This window comes from Solanum stenotomum, chromosome 3, assembly GCF_019186545.1.
Source record: "Solanum stenotomum isolate F172 chromosome 3, ASM1918654v1, whole genome shotgun sequence".
NCBI classification, from domain to species: Eukaryota; Viridiplantae; Streptophyta; class Magnoliopsida; order Solanales; family Solanaceae; genus Solanum; species Solanum stenotomum.
In genome coordinates, this window is record NC_064284.1 from 19332555 (window position 1) to 19357627 (window position 25073).

At 34.6% G+C, this 25073-nt stretch overlaps 4 protein-coding genes across 7 annotated transcripts in view; 2 read left to right on the forward strand and 2 right to left on the reverse strand.

Annotated features, from left to right (window-relative positions):
* The window catches only part of LOC125858189 (60S ribosomal protein L36-2-like), a 163807-nt gene that overhangs the window by 101178 nt on the left and 37556 nt on the right, over positions 1 to 25073 (forward strand). The gene's annotated exons all lie outside the window — the stretch shown is intronic.
* On the forward strand, positions 3832 to 4654 carry LOC125858188 (uncharacterized). The gene has a single exon (XM_049537889.1). It carries the CDS (start codon positions 3900 to 3902, stop codon positions 4623 to 4625), a length of 726 nt encoding a protein of 241 aa, XP_049393846.1. The 5' UTR covers positions 3832 to 3899; the 3' UTR covers positions 4626 to 4654.
* Positions 6230 to 13887, reverse strand: LOC125858169 (uncharacterized). Its single transcript, XM_049537858.1, has 10 exons — positions 13693 to 13887; positions 11039 to 11250; positions 10626 to 10759; positions 10364 to 10408; positions 10211 to 10264; positions 9536 to 9640; positions 9246 to 9446; positions 8894 to 8979; positions 6927 to 7903; positions 6230 to 6830 (listed from the first exon to the last, which is right to left on the reverse strand). Exons 2-10 carry the CDS (start codon positions 11217 to 11219, stop codon positions 6562 to 6564), a joined length of 2052 nt encoding a protein of 683 aa, XP_049393815.1. The 5' UTR covers positions 11220 to 11250; positions 13693 to 13887; the 3' UTR covers positions 6230 to 6561.
* On the reverse strand, positions 15744 to 24631 carry LOC125858168 (U-box domain-containing protein 32). Of its 2 annotated transcripts, none has more exons than XM_049537856.1 (9): positions 24197 to 24631; positions 22427 to 22548; positions 21523 to 21644; positions 20853 to 20957; positions 19479 to 19701; positions 18973 to 19125; positions 18025 to 18552; positions 16653 to 17399; positions 15744 to 16174 (listed from the first exon to the last, which is right to left on the reverse strand). In XM_049537856.1, the coding sequence occupies exons 1-9, from the start codon at positions 24375 to 24377 to the stop codon at positions 15992 to 15994; spliced, it is 2364 nt and encodes a 787-aa protein (XP_049393813.1). In that variant the 5' UTR covers positions 24378 to 24631; the 3' UTR covers positions 15744 to 15991. The 2 variants fall into 2 exon arrangements, with proteins under 2 accessions (XP_049393813.1, XP_049393814.1); XM_049537857.1 differs by lacking the exon at positions 24197 to 24631 and adding an exon at positions 23511 to 23626.

The following is a 25073-nucleotide window of genomic DNA, read 5'->3' on the forward strand; positions in this document are numbered from 1 at the left end:
TTTTTGTGAAAAGTTGGGAAAGAATTTTTTTTTTTATCAAATTTATCACCACAATAGTAAAAAATTTGATTAAACTGTATTGAAATTAGATATTTTTTGATACTTAAAAGATCGAGTGTTAATATCTTAAAAGGTCACTCAATTTTGAGAATTTATCTAGCAAAGTCATTGAATTTTGTTTTATATCAATAAAATCACTCAACTTATTTATTTGTATAAATAAAATCACTCAATTCATGCATTTGTATCAATAAAATCAATCAACTAAGTTTGACAAGATTATAATTTTTTTTATACCATGAAACATAAATCCCATGAGTAAATAAAATTAAAGAAAACTCATTAAGAAATTTTACGAACAATATTAATTAGTGAAATAAATACTCTTATGGCATTACAATAAATAAATATACAAAAATATCATATGAAATTTTCTGCTCTACAATTATTATTTCTAGCGAAAAAGGTTAAGTACGTATCATTTTCCACGAAATTAAAGGGTTTCACAAATATTTTTTCATAGAAAAAGCATTGTAAACGGAACAAAATAAAAGTTCAATACTCATTTTTTTTAGATATACTCACCAATACAACTGCAATATGAAATTAGCCAGAAACAGAGCAGAATTTATATTTTTACAAATCCTCACAACTTTCCGAAACCAGAAAAAGAAAAACTCGTAGACAGAAGTGGGAAAATAAAGTTGAATTTTGTGTGCTTCAAGTTTTCGTCGTGAATTTGCTTGAGTATTAGTGTATAATTGTTTATTGTAATATCATAAGAGTATTTGGTAGTTAAGTTTGTTCGTAATTTTTTTTAATGAGTTCTTAAAAGTTTATTTATTTGTGGGGTTTATGTTTACATGTTATAAAAAATAATTAATAATAAATTTAGTGAAGTAATTTTATTGATATAAATACATAAATTTTTAAAGTTGAGTGGCCTTTTAAGATATTAGCCGGTATATCGATTGGTAGCCCTTTTAGCAGCTTGCATGTATCTTACGTTTTATAGAGGCGGGAAAACGGAGGAAAAATCGTTTCTTAACTTGGGACATTACAAACACAGTAGTTCTTTTTTTTTTTTTTTGGATGAATAATGGGGCAGGCCTTTTTATTAAGTAAAATCAAATCAAATCCTCCCAAAAAAAAAATCTATTACAACACCAACAAATTTTATAACACTGAAAAACAAATAAATATAAAAATAAAAACTGACAAGAAAGAAAATGAAAAGGTTCTAAAGTTGTGAGAAAATGCTAGGAAATGTTTTAAAAGGACTTTGAGGGTAGTTTTGTAATTATTTAATCTAATGCAAGTGTTAAAATGCTATGTATTATTAATACCTAAAATTACTTGGTATTAGTAATACATAACTTAATACACAATAGAGTGTATAACTAATGCTTGTATTAGTTATACATGCCATAAAAAAGTGTACCAAATAAGATACTACTAATACACACATCTAATACATGCATTATATTTTCTAATACACTCTACCAAACGACCCCGAGTAAGAACAAGGTGTCAAACTGACAAACACTACTCTTCATGATCTATATTTAAATATAACTGACACCTTACTGCAAAACTATCTTTATTTATAAAAGAGATGAGTAAACAAAAGCTGTCTGTGTATAAATAGAAATAAAAATAGTAGCAATTCACGTATATTTTTGTGTAATCTGTAAGTGGGTATATGGTGTTTTTAATGGCAAGGAAGAGTAGGTCACGGTCGCACGACAGCCCCAATTCGACCGCCAAACGACATGTGCCTACTTACTACATTCTCACTATTTGAGACCTAAACACAAAGCCCTTAACCTAGCTATTTTATTCATTATTTTGAGATTAATTGTTAGTGAATATATTACTATAAAATTACAGTAAATTATAGTTAAAACAAATAAAATGATAAAAAAATATTCAAGTTAAGATATAGATGTTTTAATTTCTTTCAGAAAATTCAATTTCATTGTGATACTCCCTCCGTCCCATTTTATATGTCACCTTTTTACTTTGCATTTGCATTAAGAAATGATGTAACTTTACCCTTCTACCCTTATTTAATTTTTTTTGAAACTCAAGTTTTCAATCAATGAACATGAATTATTTACTTAACTTTTCTAAGTTGGTCAATGTATATATTTTCAAAGCTAATAACTCACAAGGATAAAAGAGAACAATATGGTAATTTATGTATTGACTTTATGAAATTACAAGTATTATGGATCAACTATTTATAGAAAGAGATGACATATAAAATGAGACTTTAGGGAGTATTATCTTCACCCATTCAACAACATAACTTTTGATTTGTCTCATACAGAATACAATAACCCAACAAAAATTTATAATAATACCAATACGAATTACACATATTTCTTACCAAATACTCCATTCGTTGCCATTTATATGTCGTTCTTATTAAAAATAAATTGTCCTTAATCTTTGTCATTTTACAGAATCATGCATAAATAATATTATTTTTTCTTTGTTACCCTTTAAAAGTTATTAACCTTGAAAATATACATTTGTCCTACATCAAAAAATTAAGTAATTGATTCATGCAAATAAAATAATTCATATTTATTTATTGAAAACTTGATTTCAACAAAATAGAAATGAGTGCATAATTAATATCTGTGCTACGTCATCTCTTTTTAGCCACGTAAACCTCCAACTACCACGTGTACTCATGATCTCCTCCCCTTAAATCTCTTTACTATTACTCTTCTCCTCTCAGTCACTTTCTCAACTACAGTAGTTCTTCATTATCTTCAACAAAAAAATAAATCACCATAAAAAAACAACAAAATTTCTTAAAGAAAAAATGTCAGGTGGAGTTGGTCCATGTAGTGACATTCTTAAAGATGAAAACTCTGAACAAATCACCAACAATTCCCAGAAAAAACCACAACAACAACAACAAAACAGAGGATTTTTCACTTTTCGACAGCTCAACGTCCTCGCCATCATAATCATCTTTTCTTCTAGTGGCATGGTTAGTATTGAAGATTTCTCTTTTGTCTTATTCTCCCTAATTTACATCTACTTCATCTCCAAAATTGCCTTTCCCCCAATTTCTCCTAAAACAGAGCAGCCCCCTGTTTTCGGCGAAAAAAACAGTGTATTAAATCTTTACGTCTCAATTGGAGNACATTCTCACTATTTGAGACCTAAACACAAAGCCCTTAACCTAGCTACTTTATTCATTATTTTAAGATTAATTGTTTATGAATATATTACTATAAAAATTATAGTTAAAATATTCAAAGTTAAGATACAGATATTTTGCTTTCTTTCGGAAAATTCAAGTTCATTGTGATATTATCTTCACCAATTCAACAAAATAACTTTTGATTTGTATCATACAGAATACAATAATTCCCCAACAAAAAATTTATAATAATACCAATACTACATAATATTTGTAACCAAATACTCCTTCCGTTGCTATTTATATGTCGTTCCTATTAAAAATAAATTATCCTTAATTCATCTTTTTACAAAATCATGTATAAATGGCATTATTCTTCCTATGTTACCCTTTAAAAGTTATTAATCTTAAAAATATACATTTATCCTACATTAAAAAATTAAGTAATTGATTCATGCTTATATTAATCAAAGTAAATTAATTCATATTTATTTATTGAAAACTTGATTTCATCAAAACACGAAATGAGTGCATAATTAATATCTTCGCTACGTCATCTCTTTTCAGCCACGTATTTAATCCAAAACCTCCAACTACCACGTGTATCTCCTCCCCTTAAATCTCTTTACTATTACTCTTCTCCTCTCAGTCACTTTCTCAACTACAGTAGTTCTTCATTATCTTCAACAAAAAAATAAATCACCATAAAAAAACAACAAAATTTCTTAAAGAAAAAATGTCAGGTGGAGTTGGTCCATGTAGTGACATTCTTAAAGATGAAAACTCTGAACAAATCACCAACAATTCCCAGAAAAAACCACAACAACAACAACAAAACAGAGGATTTTTCACTTTTCGACAGCTCAACGTCCTCGCCATCATAATCATCTTTTCTTCTAGTGGCATGGTGAGTATTGAAGATTTCGTCTTCGTTCTATTCTCCCTAATTTACATCTACTTCATCTCCAAAATTGCCTTTCCCCCAATTTCTCCTAAAACAGAGCAGCCCCCTGTTTTCGGCGAAAAAAACAGTGTATTAAATCTTTACGTCTCAATTGGAGCTCTGGTTGGATTATTCCTCCCAATACTTTATATTTTCGAAGGAATTTATGAGGGTGATAAAGAAGGTATCAAAGCAGCAGCCCCACATGTTTTCTTGCTGGCTAGTCAAGTTTTCATGGAAGGATTGACGTTTACTGATCAATTTTCGCTGCCTATAAGAGTTTTTGTTCCAGTTTTTTACAATTCGAGGAGGATTTTTACGATTATGGAGTGGTTGAAGACTGAAATATCGAAAGTGGATGAAGAATATGGAGGAAATGTGAGGAGGGTGTATATGGGTAGAGGATTAGCTGCTGCTAATATGGTGTTTTGGTGTTTTAATTTGTTCTGTTTTTTGTTGCCTGTGTATCTTCCTAAGGCCTTTAAGATATATTACTGTGGCCGCAAATCAAAAGATTGATTAATGTATAATTTTTTGTTTTCATCTTGACTAGTTTTAGTATGTTATATTAATGGTGACATATAAATGGATTTGTATATCTCTTTGAATCTGTTTGTACATAATTTAATTGATCGAGAAGGAAAGGATATGCATAAATACAGTTAACTGCAAATATTATTGCTGTTTTGGATATTGGAAATTTCAACTTCCATTTCTTTAACAAGAGGGAGAAAAATGCAAACTACTAATGTTGGACTAGATAAATTTTGGATTTTTTTTTTATATATTGGTTTGATTTACATATTCGCTATTGCTTCACATATTTGTTTCTCGTGTATCTCTTGCTTTAACTGAGGGTACTATAGTTTGTGTGATGTTTGATGGGCTCTAAAATGCTTCGTATTCTTCTTATTGGTTCTCTGCCTCCTATCGATGTGAATGAATTTTTAGACTAAATTCAAGACCACGCTCTTTCCCTTTAGAGTCTGCTCTTAGGTGCCTAGCCCAAAGAAGGCAAGACGAGGCATATCAAAGGCTAAGGTGATGGAAACAAGATTGAGTCTGCTCTTAGGTGCCTAGCCCAAAGAAGGCAAGACGAGGCATATCAAAGGCTAAGGCGATGGAAACAAGACTGAATTCCCAGCCCAAAGAAGGCAGGATGAGGCATATAAAGGCTAAGGCAATGGAAACAAGACTGAATTCCTGTGGGAAAGGCGCCAACAATCTTTTAATTCCTGTGGGAAAGGCGCCAGCAATCTTTTCAAATCTATTAGAAATCACTTTTCTACCTTAAACTAGGTAGCCACCACTATTCTTGGGATTACCTAAAGCTATATACCCACCACTATTCTTGGGATAACGAGGGTCTATCAAAATTCACTTTTCTACCTTACCTAAAGCTATGTACCCATCACTATTTGTGGGATTACATTATATGTATTTGTGGCATTACGTTGAATATGTAATTGTCGTAAATAATAACATTAATCAGTTAAAACATGATCGATCTGAATATCATCCCAAAGAACACTTGAGAAACAGATCACTAGGTATATCAGTGAGTTACACTCCTTAATATTTACTTGAAGCTTTGAAATAGAAAACCGACTATATTGTAAGTCGTGATAAACTAAATCACACATGCCGGGGTGAACCTTTTAGATTTGTTTTCTAAGAGGTAATAATACGATCAATAGCCAGTACAACATAAGAAAGAATGCCAGTATGGCAGTATCCGATGGGATCCTGGAATTCTACTGTAGAAGTGCTACCTTTTAGCAAGTCTATTAGTCGATGCAAATCCAGAATAATCAACCCAGTGGAAGCCTGGAAATGCAGGCGTAAGAGGAAGTCCTACCTTTTAGCAGACCCATTGGACGCAACTCAAGATTAATCGAGCCAATAAATTTCAACTACCAGATGCTAAAACAAAATAAAAGAAAGAAGGCTATAAATGAGGGGAAGGGTTGATTTGCATGTGTATTATATACTAAAAGGACCACAAGCACCACATGCCAACTCGACTGCACATCAAATAAAAAACCCGACACCCCTAAGGGCCAGTCAAACATAGCAAATAAGCACCAAAAATGCTGGAGAGCTCAGAAAAGAAAGACAAGCAGTTGGTCTGTGAAAAGCTGGGACCATTTTATCAATTGTTTCTATAATCATATATTGTTCAAACTAACATGAGAAGTTGGCGAGCTGCCATAGCAGAAAATAATGAGCAATGAGACTAAAAATTTTAAAACCCAACTTGTTACAGAATCTGTAAGCTGCAAAAAGAAGGATACCCTAGCCAAAATGCGGCAACAACTCCCAAGAAGCAGACGGGATATAAGCTACTCTAGAAAACCTTACTTCAACTGTAACTGTGACAGAAGACCACAGGTAAAACGGAACCTCTGCTGGACTGACTAAATCTGGTATAATCAAGAAATACTTGTATCCTAAATTATGGTTTTTGCTTTGGAATGTACCTTGTCTTAATAGACTTATCAGGCTTCTGCCTGAACTTAAGTTTAGAATTGCCACGGGAAGATAAATTAGAAACTCCAGTATTTGTCTGCTGGTTATCAGCTTTGACAAGAACGCCGTGCTCCTGATCATCTGATGTTGGAGCTGCTTCTGAACCGCAGTTTTGCGCATCTGGATGTCCATAAACTTCAGTGTCATTGGAAAGGACTAATGTAACATGATCCCCGGAGATAGCCTCCTTCCATCCTACATTCATTTTCAGACAGGTCAGACGAAAATGAAGCGGAAAATAAGTCAGTAGAAACTTAGAGAGAAGCACGGATAACAGCATAAGGAACATACTCTCAGAGAGAAAAGCTTTTGCAGAAGTACTGCAAAATCCCAGACCTTGATGAACATTACCATCAACCTGATATGTGTAATTCTTACTTTTGCCTATAGGGTTGTCCATAGAGCACGATTGCAAACAATTTTCAGTGGATGAAATCTGATTATCCAACTTTTCACTAATCACAGCCTCTTCGGGATGTTGTCCACTTCCATGCCTGCTCACAGGCCTCCAAAGCTTCACAGCTGCCCCATTTGACCCACCCTGAAGAGCATCTTGATTTGCTGGTTTCACTGCAAGATTACACTTTTTAGTCATGGCTGGTTCTGTGCTGTCGAAGTTGTCTCTTTCTACAGCAGGACAGTTACCCAGTCCGGGAGTGCTGCAATTTTTCATTGGAACAGAAATAGAACCAATCATCACTTCACAGTTACTCTGATTTTGATCTATTGCCTCCTTCTGCGGCTCCGGTCTAAAGCGCTCATCATTTAGCACTCTAATTTTTTTAGTCCAAATCTTACTGCTATTAACAGGGGCACCTCGGTCTTTAAAAACTCCATGCTTCTGCACTGGTTCAAGTTTTTGTACTTGATGATTCTGGTTGTTATGGGAACCATTTCGCCCCATTCTTTGTGACTTTGGCACTTGCCACTGGGTATGGGGGAAATGCCGTCGACTCTGTGCAGATACTGGTTGGGGCGCAACATCCTGAATTTCTACCAGATCCGGATGCTGCTGGTTAGAGAGATTAAGTTGCGCTTCAATGTCTATAGCTTCATTGTTAGAGAATTGTACAAGTTCAAGGCAGGAGGAGGTATCGTCAGATAATTCGGGAGTACTTGAGTTAGAATCAGATACTGCAACTGAAAGGATGGAAGATTCTGCCATTGGAACCTCCAAATCACCTCTTTCCCAATTTGATTGCTCCCTTTCTCTCTGTTCCTTCTGTCTAAGCTTTTTCTGTTTTTTCCTTTCCAACAACTCAGCTTGCCTACCAACAAAATAAGAAGAATGACGGTGAAAATGAGTTTATGTAACTGCACAGGTGAATATATAATCATGCATTCCCTCCGTCCATTTTTACTTGTCCAGTACTAAAAATAGATGTCCAACAATACTTACCCCTTTGTGTCCATTTTACCCTTGCTATTAGATAGCATTCTAATTCAATATCTAATACATTTCCTAAAGCATTAAATTTAATATATTTGAAGGGTAATATAGTAATACTACCCCTATTATTTATTGTTTCTTAAGGTGTGTGTCAAGTCAATAGTGGACAACTATTGTTGGACGGAGGGAGTATCTTTTTGTTTTACATCCATGAAGCCCTCGAGGGCTAGTGACGAACAGTTTGGGAACCAGGTGAACAATGGGAACCAACAGTGTCTAGATCAAATCCCCAGCAACAAATCGTGTAATTTTATTTTTACGTTAGTGATAAAATCTTTATTTGAAGTAGAATAGGATATGCTACGCGTGTCAAATAGTTTTCTCCACATAAACAGGATTGTAAATGCAAAAACCTGCGTCTTCAAAACATGTGAAAATGGTTTTTGACAACCAAATGAAAAAGTAAAACTATTTGCTACTCAAAAAGCAATCTGCTATTCTGCTTCAAGAAAGGAGGGAATAAACTCCAAGAGCACAAAACTTCACCACATATAAATCTTTTTCTCAAAATAGTCAAACACCGAGTATGTAGACGTTCTCCTAACACTTCATTCCATACAATAAAAAAATACTTCTTTATCAATTACTGACTAGCCACCCAAAACATCATAAAATTAATAATCAACCAAGAGCCATAATTCTTAGTACAATAAAGGGGGAAAAGGGAAAATATGAAATACCACATCATAAATTACTGACTGCTCACTAAGAACATCAGAAAAATGATGATCAGTCGAAAGGCATAATCGCTAGTGGGACACATGAAAAGGCAATATCAGAGAACAAAAGATACGGTAAAAGTGCTCACTTTTTTTGAGCAGCTTCCTCCTCTTCAAAAAGCAACTTCTGGCATCTCAAAGCTTCAGCATCTTTGTCTGCAAACCATGCTTTTACCTGGGCATACAAGACACAAGTCATTGTGGATGTTGGTTTGAAGGACAAGGTCAGTCTGATACGAAGAAAGGAAAAACTAAACAGAGAATGCTTAGCAACTAACAGCATTTTCAAAAAATTATCAAGAACAGAACCCAAAATATTCATTTCAATGCAATATGGTGGCATTAATTCATATAGACATGTACACATAGACAACACGCAAAGCTGGATAGTTCTCAAGAAATAGACGAGAAGGAATTAAGAGGTAAGGTAGAAAGGCCTACCAGTTTCTGTTCAAAAAGGAAGCTAGTGCAAGCTACCAAGTTTTTCAGCTCAGGACCTTTTTTGGAAGCATCCCCATCAAAAACATATTTTTGCAGAGACTCAGCTGTACCAGCACATAAAAATGTTCTTTCGCTAGCATCATCAAGGATGCTAAATAATTCCCGAGAGGTAAGCTTGGAAGGTATACCTTGGATGAGGTCCTGCAAATTGACAATAAGCATCATCATTGGCTCTTTTTGCTCAAAGGGTATCGATAGAACTTGACAGGGAGTGGAAATAGATTACTTACCAACAAAGCTAAGCCAGCCTTATAATAATCTTGGGGAAGAGTCCAGACCGCCGGTTTTCGCATAGATGTTGCCAGGTCCTGAACAAGTGAAGATCCAGAAAGATCCTGAAAGACAGTAACAACCACAGAATGTTCCTTTTAAGTCTGAAGATCAGCAGAATGGCACATTAGAATATTCTCATATACAACATTTCAACAGTGTCACTTTAGACAAAGTTTTACCACCAGGATAGACATTTATATGAATAAAGTGGTAGTCTGAACAAAACACAGATCCTTAAATCTCTGCTGTTAGCAATTTATTTGCGTGGTGATTATCAGTGACTATTACAAGTCGCCACCTCCCTAACATAAGAATTAAGCCGATATTTTTCTCATAGAAAAAAGGTAGAACATGCAGAATACAAATATGTTATTGGCAACTTCACATATATAGGTCAAGAAATGTAAGAAGCACCTTATAGCACATCCCTGATAATCCTACTACAATCACTGCAAGCAATATGATGATCTTCACTTTATATTTATGCGTCAAATTTTCATTTTAAAGAACTGCTTCAAATCCCCAGACCCCACTTTGTGGGAATACACTGGGTATGTTGTTGTTGTAAAGAACTGCTTCAAATTCCAGGGAAATAAATACCTAAACAGAGGGAAAGTGAATCTGGCAATTACCTTTATTGAAACATCATGCAATGATACAACTTCCTTAATATCATCAAGTGAGAGCTGCAGGTAAAATTACACAAACATAAATTACCATTATGGAACAATGGACACAGAAAAACACCCTATGAGAAAATTTAGGGAGATGAGATGGGGGAGTACCTTATCCCAGAATGCTCCCAGCAGATCCCTATATTTGCGAGACTCCTGCAAAATTGAAAATATAACAAGATGCACAAGGCAGCACATCCACAGTCAAATTATTGACAAGTAAACACATCTGCACTAAGTTTTATAATAAGAAATAGCAAAAGTCAGCAGAATGGAAATTAAATTGGAAATAATCATTTACATATGCAAACAGAAACCTTTTTTCCCCTTTTCTGGGAGTATAAAGCTATATAAAAAAAACATCTAGATATACCTTATCAAAGTTTAAGGCTCGACGATGTAGACGCATATGCCTTCGATAATTTATAGGGGAATAAAATTCCCGTGAACATTTTTCACACTTCTGATATTTCGCTGGTGTTAGCATAGGCCAACCACCAGCATTATCTGCACAAAGAGCCACATAAGTCAATCAATTCTCATGGTTTCAACCAGAGCTCCATATGTAAACAATTTTGAGTCCTTTTCATGTTACTAATTAAGTTGATGTGTTCTACATCTAAAAGAAAAGTATGGACCAATGCATGACATTCTTTACCACCACAAGATTTTCAAACCAGTTGAAATATTGGTGACTTCCCCTACCCCACTTATCTAATATGCACAAGAATCCAGAGAATGCTGTATACTATGAATGCAGCCCTTTCGTTTATGTTACTTTGGTACCTTGCTGCTCTAATCCATTAAGCAGTTGAATCCACTGGACAGGTCCATCCCCTGTTCTTGAGAAAGAAAAAAGAGGCTCCTTGCCTATGGCTTGCCTAATTAAGGTATCAAGAGGATCATTTCCCTCGTCTGCTTTCATTGCAGCTGGAGTAGCACCAATGCTGAGCTTTGCAACAGGCATCTATTCTCAATTAATGGTTCATAAAATCAAACTGCAGCAGAAGTTATCGATTAGTTATTGACATCCCAAATTAACATCATCTGCAGCCAAGAAAGATATATCTCTATATGCAGGTGGTATGAGTGGTGCTTGTGTAGTATATCTTCATCATGGCAGACAAGAACTGCAAAAGATGTGTTTTTACAGCAGAAATGAAAAAGAGTCGAGAAAAAGTGAATATAGCATGTATCCGTAGACATAACCTGGAAGAGACACTACTCGGAAATCATATTTATGGACATCACAGATGGCCATTGAGTTACAAAAATTGCAGCAAATAGATGTACTGTAAAGAATAATAAACAAAATTACTTGCATGACTAGGAACTGCGCAACGTTAAAACATCCTGACCTAACAAGCCTAATATATAGCAAATAAAAAAAAAACTAGAGACTAAAAGAGCAAATGAAATGAAATACTTCTAGTGATACCTATCTCAGTTATTCTACTAATTTTCACTCAGATGCATAAATTATACCTGAGATCAACATAAAGTAGAAGAAACTCTAGTACTAATTGCTCGGAAGGTTCCTGGATAGGAACTAGGCCTAATGTTTATTCCACTAATCGAAAAAAGGTTAGCTTCTCCAGTTTTAAGAAAAAGTCCTAGGTTTGCCTCTAATCCAGAGATGCATACATTCTTTGACACTTTTCTGGTTAGCCACGATAGCTATCTGGGAAAACCAAAACCTACATGGAAGCAGAAACAAGCCCTGTGTCTAGTTAACAAATTCTACTGTGTTCCTTGTTAACTTTATGATATTTAAGCATAGCCTGTTTCATTTCACAAATTAATTTTCAAGCATTAAATGAGCAGATGATCCCAGGTGTGCATATATTACTTTGTAGAATTTAATTATCTAGCAAGCATAGATCCACCATCAACAACTACCACCCTTTTCATAATTTCTTTCAATCATTTAAGATGCAATTGACTCAGTGAAACCTCTAGTACACTTGCGCGTTTTCTAAACAAAACAACTCGGGCAAGAAAGATGGTTTCTCCAGCATTCATTCAGAAAATCTTCTCTTTCTCCTTTTTCCATCGCATCTAGAAAAAGAGTTTCAGAAAAGCAAACCCATCCTGTCAATGGATGAATATCTAGAAAAAAAAATTGCTTAGAAGGCAACAAAGTCCTAAAGAAAGGCCAGCTAAGAAAAGATATCTAGCAAATAAGGCTATCAACTAATAAAAAAAATTAGACTATCAATATTCCACCTTCTGTCATACAGATGATTGTTCATGAGCAACCATCCGATTTTTTCAAGATCCCAGAAAAAGCCAACAGTCTACTAAATATCCCAGAAAACGCCCACCGGTGTTGGCTTTTATTGGTACAACTAGATTTCATTGAACATCTCAACAAGAAAAGGGTTTATTGATTTGCGGTGAAGTATACACCAGACCTTGAAGATCTTTATCCTGTATGCTTACCAAATAGGTCGACAAAGTAAAAAGAAACTAAGACCAAGATGTAAACTTTGTATTATCACATAATCAGTAATTCAGTCTAGTTGACCAGCTCCAAAAAAATAGCACTTGTCATTATCTTTTGTTTATAGAGAACAGGGTTTTTTTCCTAATAACTTCATAAAATATCCCAACCAAATCTCAAATGTATTTTAAAGCATTTGAGTCTATCCGTGCCAATTCAATTAAAGATTCCATATGATCAGACAAGACAGATACAATGTTAATGAAACCAGTTGTTAAAAGTTAAAACTAGTGTAGCTCACCTAATCTTATTTCTAACAAGACGGCCTATTTCATATTTTTCTTCTTAAGTAAAATTTTCTTTCCTAAATTTTATGTTTAGGAACCATACCAACAGTATGGATTGTTAAACATAATGTTTCAAAGCCTGTTACTGTATCTAAAAGTATCATTCCCATTAGAAGGTCTGCTGCATTCACCACAATCGTGATTTCAACAATGACACTTAAGGCAGATAATAGACCGCACTCAATAATTGGATTCAATTGCATTTAGAATAGGAATGTTAATAAAGGTGCTTCCCATTACATCACCAATGCTGAATGAGAACCATAGCTACTGATTGGCAAATTGGCATTTATTGCACAAAAAATAATTAAATCTCCAAAGAGATTGGCATATAACACTTATTACACAGCAGACTAATGCATAAACTTCTTCCTATCGCACTTTTGCATCAGTACACATCAAACCTTGTTGCTATGAAATTCTCATAAAACTTCTACACAGTAAAGCAACTCCAACTCTATGCTATGGATAAATTAATATAGCAACAACTAGAAGTATAATAAAATCAGATCAGAGTACAACTAACTTGATTAAAAGGAAACAAAACATGCGTCTAATTAGGGTTCAGGCAACGTGATCCGTGATCAGCACGTGCCGTACAAAATACACACAGAAAAACGAGAATAGTAGAGCTCATCATATATACATACCAGCAGTGCAGCAAGGGATCACCGGCGGCCGGAGTGATTGAAAATCGCCGGCGAAAGAGAAAAGCTATGTTGATATGTAAGACTGTCTGTATAGCTGGCGCCCTTTATATATAGGGGCAGCGAAGGAGTCGGCGAAATCTGCAGAGGGACCAAAGGGAGGGAGACTGAGAAGTAGGGAAAGTGTGAGAAAATATATTTAACAATTTTGGACATCTATGGAAAATATAAATAAATATATTTAATATAGAGAGATTAACAAAATCTATTTTTGAAATTCAAAATTAGTACAATATTTTAGTAGGAATATTTTGTTATTACAGATAAAATAATGTATAAGTAGTAATCTTGATTTGGGATTCTTACATTTTTTTTAAAAAAAAAACATATTTTCTTCTGATCAATATCCATATAAAAAATGTATATACTGCGTTTTTATTTTATTTTTATATTTTAGCAATAGTAAAATCTCAAAAAAAAATAAAATTAATTAATAGCGGAGAAATCTAACTACAGTTAAGCCTCACTAAATTAATATAGGTAGGATCATGAAATATTATTATTTTATAGTATTTAATTGATAAATTAATATTTACTAATTTAATGTTTAAAGAGTTAATTTTAATTACATCAAAATCGGTGTATCTTACTAATTTATTATTATATTTATTGAATTCACATAAAAGTAAATTTATTATACATAAGGTACAATGGATACATCAAAATTATTGTATCTTATTAAATTATGTATCATATTTATTGAATTCATATGAAAAATAAATTGAGAAATAAATTATTGTATATAAAGTACAATATATGTGTATGATTCATTGTAATATATTTTTTTTGTTAGATAATTCATTGTAAAATAAATTCAAGAGTTCAGTGATTCATTGTAAAATTAAATTTATTATACAGAATGTCCATTATTTCTTCACTCTATTAAGCTTTCCCAGCAAGTCTATTGAATGGGGTACAAAAGATTGCTATTCAAAGCATCGTTAAGAGTTCGGTCTTCTAGGGAGTAGTAAAGATAAGATGACTCTGATCTTTACTTCTATGGAGCCGGATGTGAGCTTATCGCCTACTGATCTTATAAATAAATATTATTCGTTGTATCTTTATCAAAAACATTAAAGGTATAATAGTGAGAAAATAAATTATATAAGCAACATAGGAAATTTCTTAAAACCATATCCAAAAATGACTTCTCATTTAAAAGGTGTTACAAAATAAGCAATGACAAATGTATGTTCATTCGTATAAATGGTATATATGCTCTAGTTTTTGGACCGCAAAGACACCAATGTCCTAAAAATATAATGAAGTATTTGCATATCATTTACGATAATTCAAGAATATACTTGTCATTTTTCCCAAATAGATATAAACGTCCAAAAACTTTACATTGTGATTTGTGGGATTCTATGGCAGACATAAAGTTCTTCTTCCTTAAAAGTACTCTGTGATGTGAATTGTTATGGCCCAGAACAGACAATTCTAACCAAACAGATGGACACCAATGGGCTTACCAGACTGACAGTTCAAAAGTTTAAGAGCCCTTCAATTAGCTCATCGTAAATAATTGATAAATTTTAAATGTTGAAACTGATTTTATAAATAAATAATTATATATTTGAATAAAAGTGTTGAAATCAATAATAAATAATTAATGTATTTGATAAATTATTCTTTTGTTGAAAGATTAAATACCCTTGAATATATTACAAAAAGTTATATAGTTAAATGTAATATTGCAAGGAAAAGGTGAATGACGAATACAAAATGAAAAGAAAGCTAGGGGTTTCATTTTAAAATAAAGTATTTTGAAAGTTAGAAAAAATAGTAAGAATTATTAAAAACTTAAATCAAATAAAAAATGCTTGTAAGTTGAAACAAATCACAAGTTGGTAATGACACAATTATGTTAGTTGATTGACAACGATCCCTAACACTACAAACACCAATGCTCCAATTGACATACAATAGCATTGTAATTCACAAGTTATATCAGACGCTAGCCAAATCTAAAAAACATACGAAGAGATCTATCATGTTGTTCAATATTTGTATTGAGTAGGCAAAATATGCAGTGTACATAGACCATAGTGATAGAATCTGTACATCTCAATATTGCGGTAACACTTATATACTCACTTGACAAGTTCAAATAACTCGAATCCAAGTATTAACTCAGTGGAACTACCACGAGACATGGCTAACTTTCTATATATCAGTATATACTTCAACTTTAAAGCTGTTTTTGTTTGTAGGAGTAAGGCATTATATACTCTAATGAGTTTCAGGACTGTTGCTGCCATTCCTGAATTGCGCGATGGAGAGCATAATTGGGAATCAAATCACAGGTGTCGAGCTTGAGGTTTGTCATGGGAGAAGTATCGTGTCCACTATACAGCCATCCTTTTATTGCATCACCTTCATATGTATAACCATCTGCTGCTATGTGTGGATCTTCCATGACATCCTGAAAGTGTTCAGGAAAAAGATAAAGGCATCAATCGTACAAGATACACCACACTACACCATATACGAAGTCTCAGCAAACATCTGGATTTCATTTTGATTCTTGATAGTTTCTTATACTAGCAGTGATATAGGGGGATTTTTTAATTTCTTTCATGTAGAAGTATCCATCATTCGTACCACTTAATAAGAAGTCTGACACTCTGATCCTAGTAGCTCGTTAGTGCAACCTAAATTCTCTAAACCAATAGATGAAAGTGATTATTATGTGTGTTCATATTGAATGATCGATCAACACAAGAGTGAGGATCTCACAGCTAGTCTACATGTTCTCACACAAAACAAGCATTGATCACAAAACTGAGCCATCTTACACAGACAACTCTGACATCTCCATTTAGGAGGTGAAAGAGTAACTAATTGAAATCATTGCCACAATTTTGAACCAAAAGAATACGTATCATATATCTTACGCTTACCTGAAAAATAGGACAAACGAAATGAGGAGGAATTCGTTTTTGGCCCTTGGAACCCTGCGATGAGGTATTCAAATCTGAGTGTGGTTTGCATATATCTCTCATTGGTTCAATTGTTGGCCAAACTTCTGAGAGCATATTAGGCCGATTTAAAGGATTTTTCTCACAGCAACTCAATGCTAGATAAGCTAACAGTTCCGCTTGTTCACTTGGCCAATCACCAGCTGAAGAGTCCAAAACTGAACCCAAGTTCCCACTTTCCAAAGCACACTTGACGTCCCTCACTATACCCAAAGCTGGTCTTGCAGTCAAAAGTCGTAAAAGTATGACGCCAAATGAGTAAACATCAGATTCTACAGTAAACTGTCCATTGTCAATATATTCTGGGTCCACATAAATGGAAGCCTCTGGATCATCATTATTGAAATTCTCAGTCTGGGAAATCAAGAGATGGACTCCGAAATCACTTATTTTGCTGACAAATTTAGCATCAAGGAGAATGTTGGTAGGTCTCAAGTTCCCATGGACAATGCAAGGATCGTTGGCATGAACAAAGATAAGAGCAGAGCATATCTCGACAGCAATTCTTATCCGATGTTGCCAATGAAGAGGACGGGATTTTTTGCGGCAGGCCAGGTGATCTTCAAGGTTTCCATTTTCAAGGAATTCATAAGCGAGGGACCTAGACTCTGAGCAAATCCCAATCAGGGTAACAAGGTTTGGATGCCTCACCCTGCTCAGACTTTCTGCCTGTAATAATCAAGACATTGTTAAAGTAAGAAACTGTCTATTTATCAAGCGTAAAGATGGAGGTCTGTAACAAAAATGAAAGCATGCACAGTTCTTGAGAATGGGAAAACTTTTCAGACATATTTTACATCAGAAAGCCTAAAAACTTCTCCATGTTTTAAGAGTAAAGAATCAAGATGATAACTGAAGCTTTATTCCTCAAGCAAATTTCATATTCTGTCAAAGCTTTGAAATCATCTTCATCTCAGTAATAGGGATATGTATACTAAATGCAAGGATTGTCCTGCTTAAGATCAATGGGAAACAAATTGAGGGTATTTCATCCGTTCACTCACCCTTTGACAAACGTACAAGGGTTCCTGCAAGAAACCAAAAAGAGAGGGGGCGGGAGTGTAAAAAATACGAAATGAAAACTACTAAAAGTTCACAGTTGGTAGAAATTGTGTAATTTCAATCTCATTGAAACTACAGCTTTAAATGCTAGGGACGAAATGTAAATTATATAGGGAGGCAGCTAATACTTACATAAAAAGGTACAGTAGGGATCATTAAACACAAATATATAACAAGAAATTGAATTGCACACATGCCACAAATTAGCATTTCAAGATTCTAAGTGATTCACCTTATGTTGGAAATCCGAATCACTGAAAGAACCACAAGCTGGCAACATCTTTATAGCTACTTTTACGTGGTGAATAATTCCCTTGTAAACACTTCCGAATTTTCCTTCTCCGATCTTTGAAGATGGATCAAAATTTCGTGTAGCCTTGATGATGTCAGAGAAAGATATTGAAAAGAAGTTTTTGATACAATACTCATCGGCATCATCTTGTACCAATTTTCTAAATCTGTTAACTTCTTTGATTGCATTGTCACGCTCTATCTGCATCTCATCCCTCTGCTTCCTAAAGGATATTAGGAGCTCTACTGCTTGAATTATCTTCTCCTCTAACTCCTTCCCTGCATAGGAGGATTCAGTTATTTGACTTTCTAGTACAGGCTTCTTCTCCTGGATCATCTGAAGTTCATTTAGGCACAGGTCGTGCTGAATCTTCAATTCCTCAATCTCTTCTTTTTGCTTTGCAAAATTTTCCTCCTTTTCTTTTCTTTGATCTTCCTTTTCCTTGAATAATCTATATGACACTTCAGCCTGGGACAATCTAACGTCAGTGACAAGAATGAAATCAAAACATGTGGAATTCTATCACAAATATTAATGGGGTGGAAAGGTATATAATCCAAACTCTACTGGGAATTTCCAGGTCATATGACTACAGCTAACTAGCGGGAGATCACAGATTGATTCAATTGATATATACATAAATACAAGTGTGTGTAGGTGTGAAGCAAGAACTCCACACTAAAATATGTTAGTATAATGATAAGACAAGTATAGTAATCGTGAATCTGCGAAAATAGCAACTACAACCTTAGAAAGTTAAATAAGACCAAAACCGATAATCATGTCATAGAAACTATATAGGAGTCTTAGCTATGTTCCACACTGATTCCTAAGTTTCTGCATGGTTTCTTAAACACACAACTACATTAAATGAAAGGGTAGATTCACCATGCGGATAGCCTCCATAGCATCTTCTTCAGCTCTCCACCGTTTTACTGACTCTTCAAAAGCCCTCTGTTTTGAGTTCTCAGCATCCATCATAGCATGCTCCACTCTACTCCTTTCATCACTAGAGGCTTTTCCGTGAAAACTTCCTTCTTCCTGCATCAGATAATATAAATAACAGCTTCATTTTAATCAAATAGAAAAAAAAAATTGATAGCTTCATAATTCATGTCATAGTCAGTGCTCCAACAAGATAATATTAAGTAGTCTCTCTCTCTCTCTCTCTCTCTCTCTCTATATATATATATATATATATATATATATATGATTGACAGTAAGAAACTCTACATTAATGTTAAGGAAATTCTAGAGCCAGTACATGTGGAGATTAAGTGGTGAAGGTTCACACAGATCACAAGTTCAACTCTTAAGATTAAAATACACAAGAGCTTTTCAAATGTTGGATACAAGTTTGCAAGTATCTTCGTCTGAGAAAATACAATGCTTACCAGCAAAGGCTGGGACGTTGCACAATGCAAATGTGCTTCGTGCACGGGCGAATAGTCTCCCTTGATCTCTACCTTGACTATTTTGTTAGCTGGGCTTGATGCATTTTCTAAAATGTTCAAATCTTCATACCCGTCGCCAACATGATTGCGCATTTTGGTTCCTCCGTTATCTTCTGGAGAAGATAATGACTCCAAGCTACTTGAAAGAGAGTTATTCATAGACCTTGCAAGACAAAGGGAAACAAAATAGGAAGTTAGTCAGCCTTGATAAACTGTTAACCACACCTCAATCGCAAGCTAGCAGAATAAGAAAAATTTGGCAGCCCGGTGTGCTAAACATCCCGCGTTCACACAGGGTTAGGGGAAGGGCTGAACCCCCTTATGTGTGATGTAGGCAGCCTAGCCAGACACAAGTATAAGCATCAATAGTTAATTCCATGGCTCAAACCTGTTACTTATGACCCAAATAGAGACAACTTTAACATCCAAGGCTCCCTTTCCCAAGCTAACAGAATCATATATTTTTTAATCCTCCTTATCCAATTCATTCCCTTTGGAGAACTGTTTGTCAAAAGCCACGTGCAATTCCAGGATAGATCTCTTCCACACCCCCCCCCCCTTTTTTTTTTTGAAATTGGTAATGTTGTATTTCTACCACCATTTCTTTTCTTTTTATTTTTGTGAGTGGAACTTTAAAATGACGTCTTTTGTCTGTTTTTGGAGGGAAACAGGGATATTAAATGCTAAGTAAATTTAGAACTTTTAACTTATAACAACACACATAAGAAGCAACAAAGGCTGACACATGCATATTTTAAAAACTTATTCCAGTGCACCCTCATTTACATCCAAAACAACACATACCACCCTTATTCAAAGAAAATAATCCGAGGGATTCTGAATTTTCCAATAATCATGCATTACAAGCATAATGTGAACTTTTTTCCTTTAGATAACCGTGATGATCGGGCCAGCTTGTTCGCACCTCGACTAATTCCACGGGATACTTGTTGCCTCCCATCAACAACGGGAACCTGAGACCCCATGGTTCTCTTCCCACCTCATTGACCATTAGGCCACACCCTTGGGTGCGCCTACACCCTTGGGTGCAAGCGCAATGTGAACTAGAAGTCTAGAACACTGTAATATGGAAAAAGAAATGAAAAGGACATGTGTGATTGCAATGATCACTTCTTTTAGCACTCGGACCTGTAATATGTGTGGACACAAGACTGCAGAAAATGACTAGTCAAAGGAGTATTCTGATAACAAACCACTTCATGAGTAAGTGAATCATGCAACAATAGAATAACATATATAGGCCATTGCTTTATGTGTTATCATTTAGATGTTTTGTACCACGACTCATCATACCTCGTCTGTATCAGGCACTCGTTGCAAGTAAACCAAATTTGACAGTGCATTGGTGCATGTTGGCACACAAATTTAGCTTTGCTGGACTTGAGCTCTGACAGTTGCCTGCAATCTAGAGAAATCCCAATCAGCAAAATTATGGTTATCAGGAATCTAACGTCAAAAGAAACACTTGATTAAATCTTAGGACTTAATTCAAGCAAAGCTTGCTAGGTTTAGTAGTTTGCAGTGTAGTGGAGGAGCATGAGTTTATGTTATCAAGCAACTATTCCCATTCTACAGCAGTTACATTTACCAGTCAAATGAAGAAGCATAACTCAACCCATTATATTTTTAAGCCTTAGAAGTAGTCCTACACCAGAAAAAAATCATAACTTGGCAGTGACTGTATCAGAACAAGGAGTCCCCTATATCCATAAACTCGGTAGGGCAAATATCTATTTGGAAAAAGGTAAAATTATAAAGACATACACATAAAAGGAGAATAGTAATGCAAGGAGAAAAAAATAGCTGAAAGTTTCAAATAAAGCAAATGAAAAAGAGCTCATGAAATGAGATGAAAAGTATGTAACGTAGTTATATGTGAAAACCACTTGAATTAGCAATCATTCCCATTCAATTTGTCCTGTTACACGTCTGATAGATCTTCAAAGAAAAAAATGTGTCATACTTTGAGTAATGAATCTCTGCTGCTGCTCCCATGACAAGCCACTGAATTTTGTGTTCTTCAATAATATGTATTATCCCTCTCTCCACATTATTTATTTCAAGCCACACCTTACCCCCTTGTATCTGCAGAAGTGAGCAGTGATCAATATTTTGAATACTAGCAACTCAACCTTTTAAGCAATAATTATTTCTTATTTCTTAAACTCCGGTGTAATCCCACAAGTGGGATCTAGGTGGGGTTGGGGGTGGGGGTGGGGTTGGAGGTGGGGGGTAGGATGTACGCACCCCTACCTTTATGGTTTTAACTTATAATCTATCTCAACATAATTTGCCAGGCATGCAAACCCTTCTGATCTTTTTCTGCAAAAATGCTATTACAATCTTTTGAAACCAACTATTGGAACCTATCTTCAGCATAAGTTCCATCTTAAACAACTTGGATTTTTAAAAAAAAAATTATTAATGAGTAAACAACTTGCTCTAAAATGAACTCCAATTTTTCTTTCATAACCTCTATCACAGCTACTTTCCTCACAAGGAGGTTCTGTTGATATTATATAACTTTAAAGATTCAAGTCACAAGGGGCTTAATATTATATAACAAAGTTGTCATATCAGGCTCACTTCTACAACTTCTTTGGATAATTTTTTTCTATTCAGTTCCTAAATGACTAAATGTTAAATCCAGTGGGACCTTACACCATTTAATTTATAGTGTTTATCAGTAATATATGTACTTCCTTAAACCCTTAGATTTTGAACAATGTATAATCTCAACATTGTCTTAATAGGTGTGTTAAGTCAACGAGGAGCACTCAATATGGGACAGACGGGCTGGTAATTCTGGCTTACTGAATAGCTAACATGCTAAATAAATCTAACAAGAGAATTAGATAGAACTGTACCCCAGCTTGGGATATAAAGAGAAGATACTGGTTTAGAAGTTTATGCAGTCTGAGGCGATCAAGTTCTTGGCATGCCTTCACCATGTGCTGTTTCAGCTTTGCACCTGAAAGCTTCCCATCCTCTGCAAATTCAAAGAATTGTGATTCATTCATCTATGAATATGTGAATGACTATGGTTTTCATGGGAAAAACGGGGGACCCAATTGGCAAATAGAGGTTAATCACTCATTATAGCAACAAGAGTAATTATTTATCACACATGAGATGCTCACTAGTACAACTCTCGCAAGTCTTAGCTCTTAACTTAAAGCACACAGTGCCTTTAGCTTGCCTTCTCCAGGATTTAATAATCCCCAGCTTGAGATAGAGTAGGGAAAATATAGTACACACTCTCATCACTCCAATGTTAACTCATTTTGCACTTTGGCAGCTTCCTAATTAATATACATTTAGCTAAATGGACGAAATGGTAGTGTGTTGCCATTTTGCTGCTCCATTTATCTTCAAGCCATAATATATCTAACAACCACATATTAATGCAGTTCAAAGTTTGCAAACAAAGGTATAATAGTTGTAAATCAACATCTAGAGAGCATATTTCAGAACTGCTATTTTCCAATCAAACTTAACATGCAGCAGTTCTATCAGTCCCAATCATGTGAAGAGTCCCACATAGGCCATATATGGGATGAGTGGTCTCTTTAATATGGCTTGGGAATCCTCACCTCTTGAGATAGCTTTGGGGTTAAGTTAGGCCCAAGATACATCACACCTCCAAAAAAGAAAATGATGCACACTGAAACATCTGGAGGCTTTGCATAGTCATGAACTCTGAGAGTCAAAATACAAGAGCAAAAAAGACACATCTCCCTCATATGCTTAAACTGATAAGAACACTTTATGCGTATCAATCAATCAATCAACAGATGGCATCTCAAAATCATGTCAATCAATAAATGGCGCCTCAAACCCAAATTAGGCAGGGTCATACGCAACAAGAATTCCCTACATATTCCATTCTTGGGGAATATTTCATTCCAATACTGATTACAAACTAAAATGAATCCTCATAACAAAACTTACATGTTTATACAGTTTACTGCACGGAAAGACTCATGCTTTATGTTAAATTATATTTGTTGAAGAAACCTGTAAGCTTACCAGAGTGCCTGCTTTTGTACGAAAAAAGGCTTTCTTGTTACTTGTTAATATGAAGAAGAGATAAGGGTGTGGAAAATTTATCTGTAAAAATGACCAAGTCAAGTCTCCATTTTTTGTTTTTTCCCTTCTCTATTTCCTTCCAATATCAATGATAACAACTTAACAATATTGACTCTTTCTTGCAACTTTCAAATTCTGTCTTTACTGTTCCGTCCATGGATTAAGACATGTTTGGTCACAAATCAAGTCTATATAGTAATCCCCTTAAACTAAAAGTCACCACACTAGATCTCAACCCCAAACAAGTCAGGGTGGGCAACATGAATCCTATATTCCGCTCAATTCAAATTCCAATAATACTGATAAGTACAACAACAACATACTCAGTGTAGTCCCACAAAGTGAATTCTGGGGAGGGTAGATTATATGCACACCTTACCCCGACCTCATAGATAGACCCTAAGCTCAAGAAAAAACAGTCCAAAGCAGTCAAGATAATACTGATAAGTAACTACAATGAATGTTCACATTAAGATTCAAATATCTATTGCACAGAAAAACACAACCTAAAATTCATTAGTTGAAAAAGCATGTGGGTGTGAGCTTACTGGATGAAAACAAATGATTAGGTTGATGAACATGAAGAACACAAATTCTCCTGCCAGCAAAGCTCTTCAAAGCCCAAGAAAGTACAGATTTTCCCTCTTTCACATTCTTCCCCACAGCTACAAATACAGTATCCTCCACATCACAGATCCCTTCAGCTTTGATCATATCTTCACCACTCATCACTAAAATTTCACCAAAAAATTCCAAAACCCCTTTTGCAATTTCCTTCCCAAAAAGCTCACTCAACTCAAGAAATTTGTTTCATGGGGTTGGTTGAAAAACCTGTAACTGATCCAAGAAACGTAAAGGGGTAATCATAAAGCACTTTCTGGAGAAAGTGTAAGTGGGTGACTGCTTTTAAACCGAAAAAAAGAGACTTTCTTGGTAGTGTGGAAAATTTATGTGTATAGATGACCAAGTAAAAGTCTCCATTTTTTTTCTTTTTTGCTTCTCAATTGGTTTGATTTCATTGTCAATATTTACAATTATGGAGAATTCCTACTGTTTCTTGCCACTCACAAAATTCTGTCTTTACTGTTCGGTTATGGATAACGACGTGTTTGGTAAACGAATCAAGTAAATTTGGTTGTCCCTTTAAACTGAAAGTTATGACAAATTTGTTGTTTCGCTAATTAGTAAAAGTAAAATTTTCAGTTGTATTTAAGAGTGTATCTTAACTGGTTATATGAATTTTTTGTATAAAATAATAAAAGTATATAGATTCACTTTTAATTAGTTTTTACATTACTAATACACACATAACTCTAACCAGCTATAAGGTTTCGTTTACTCATTAACATATATATCTATTTCATAAATTTCACAAAAATAATTTTGTAACATCATTTTATTTGTAGTTTTAGTTTATTTTTGATA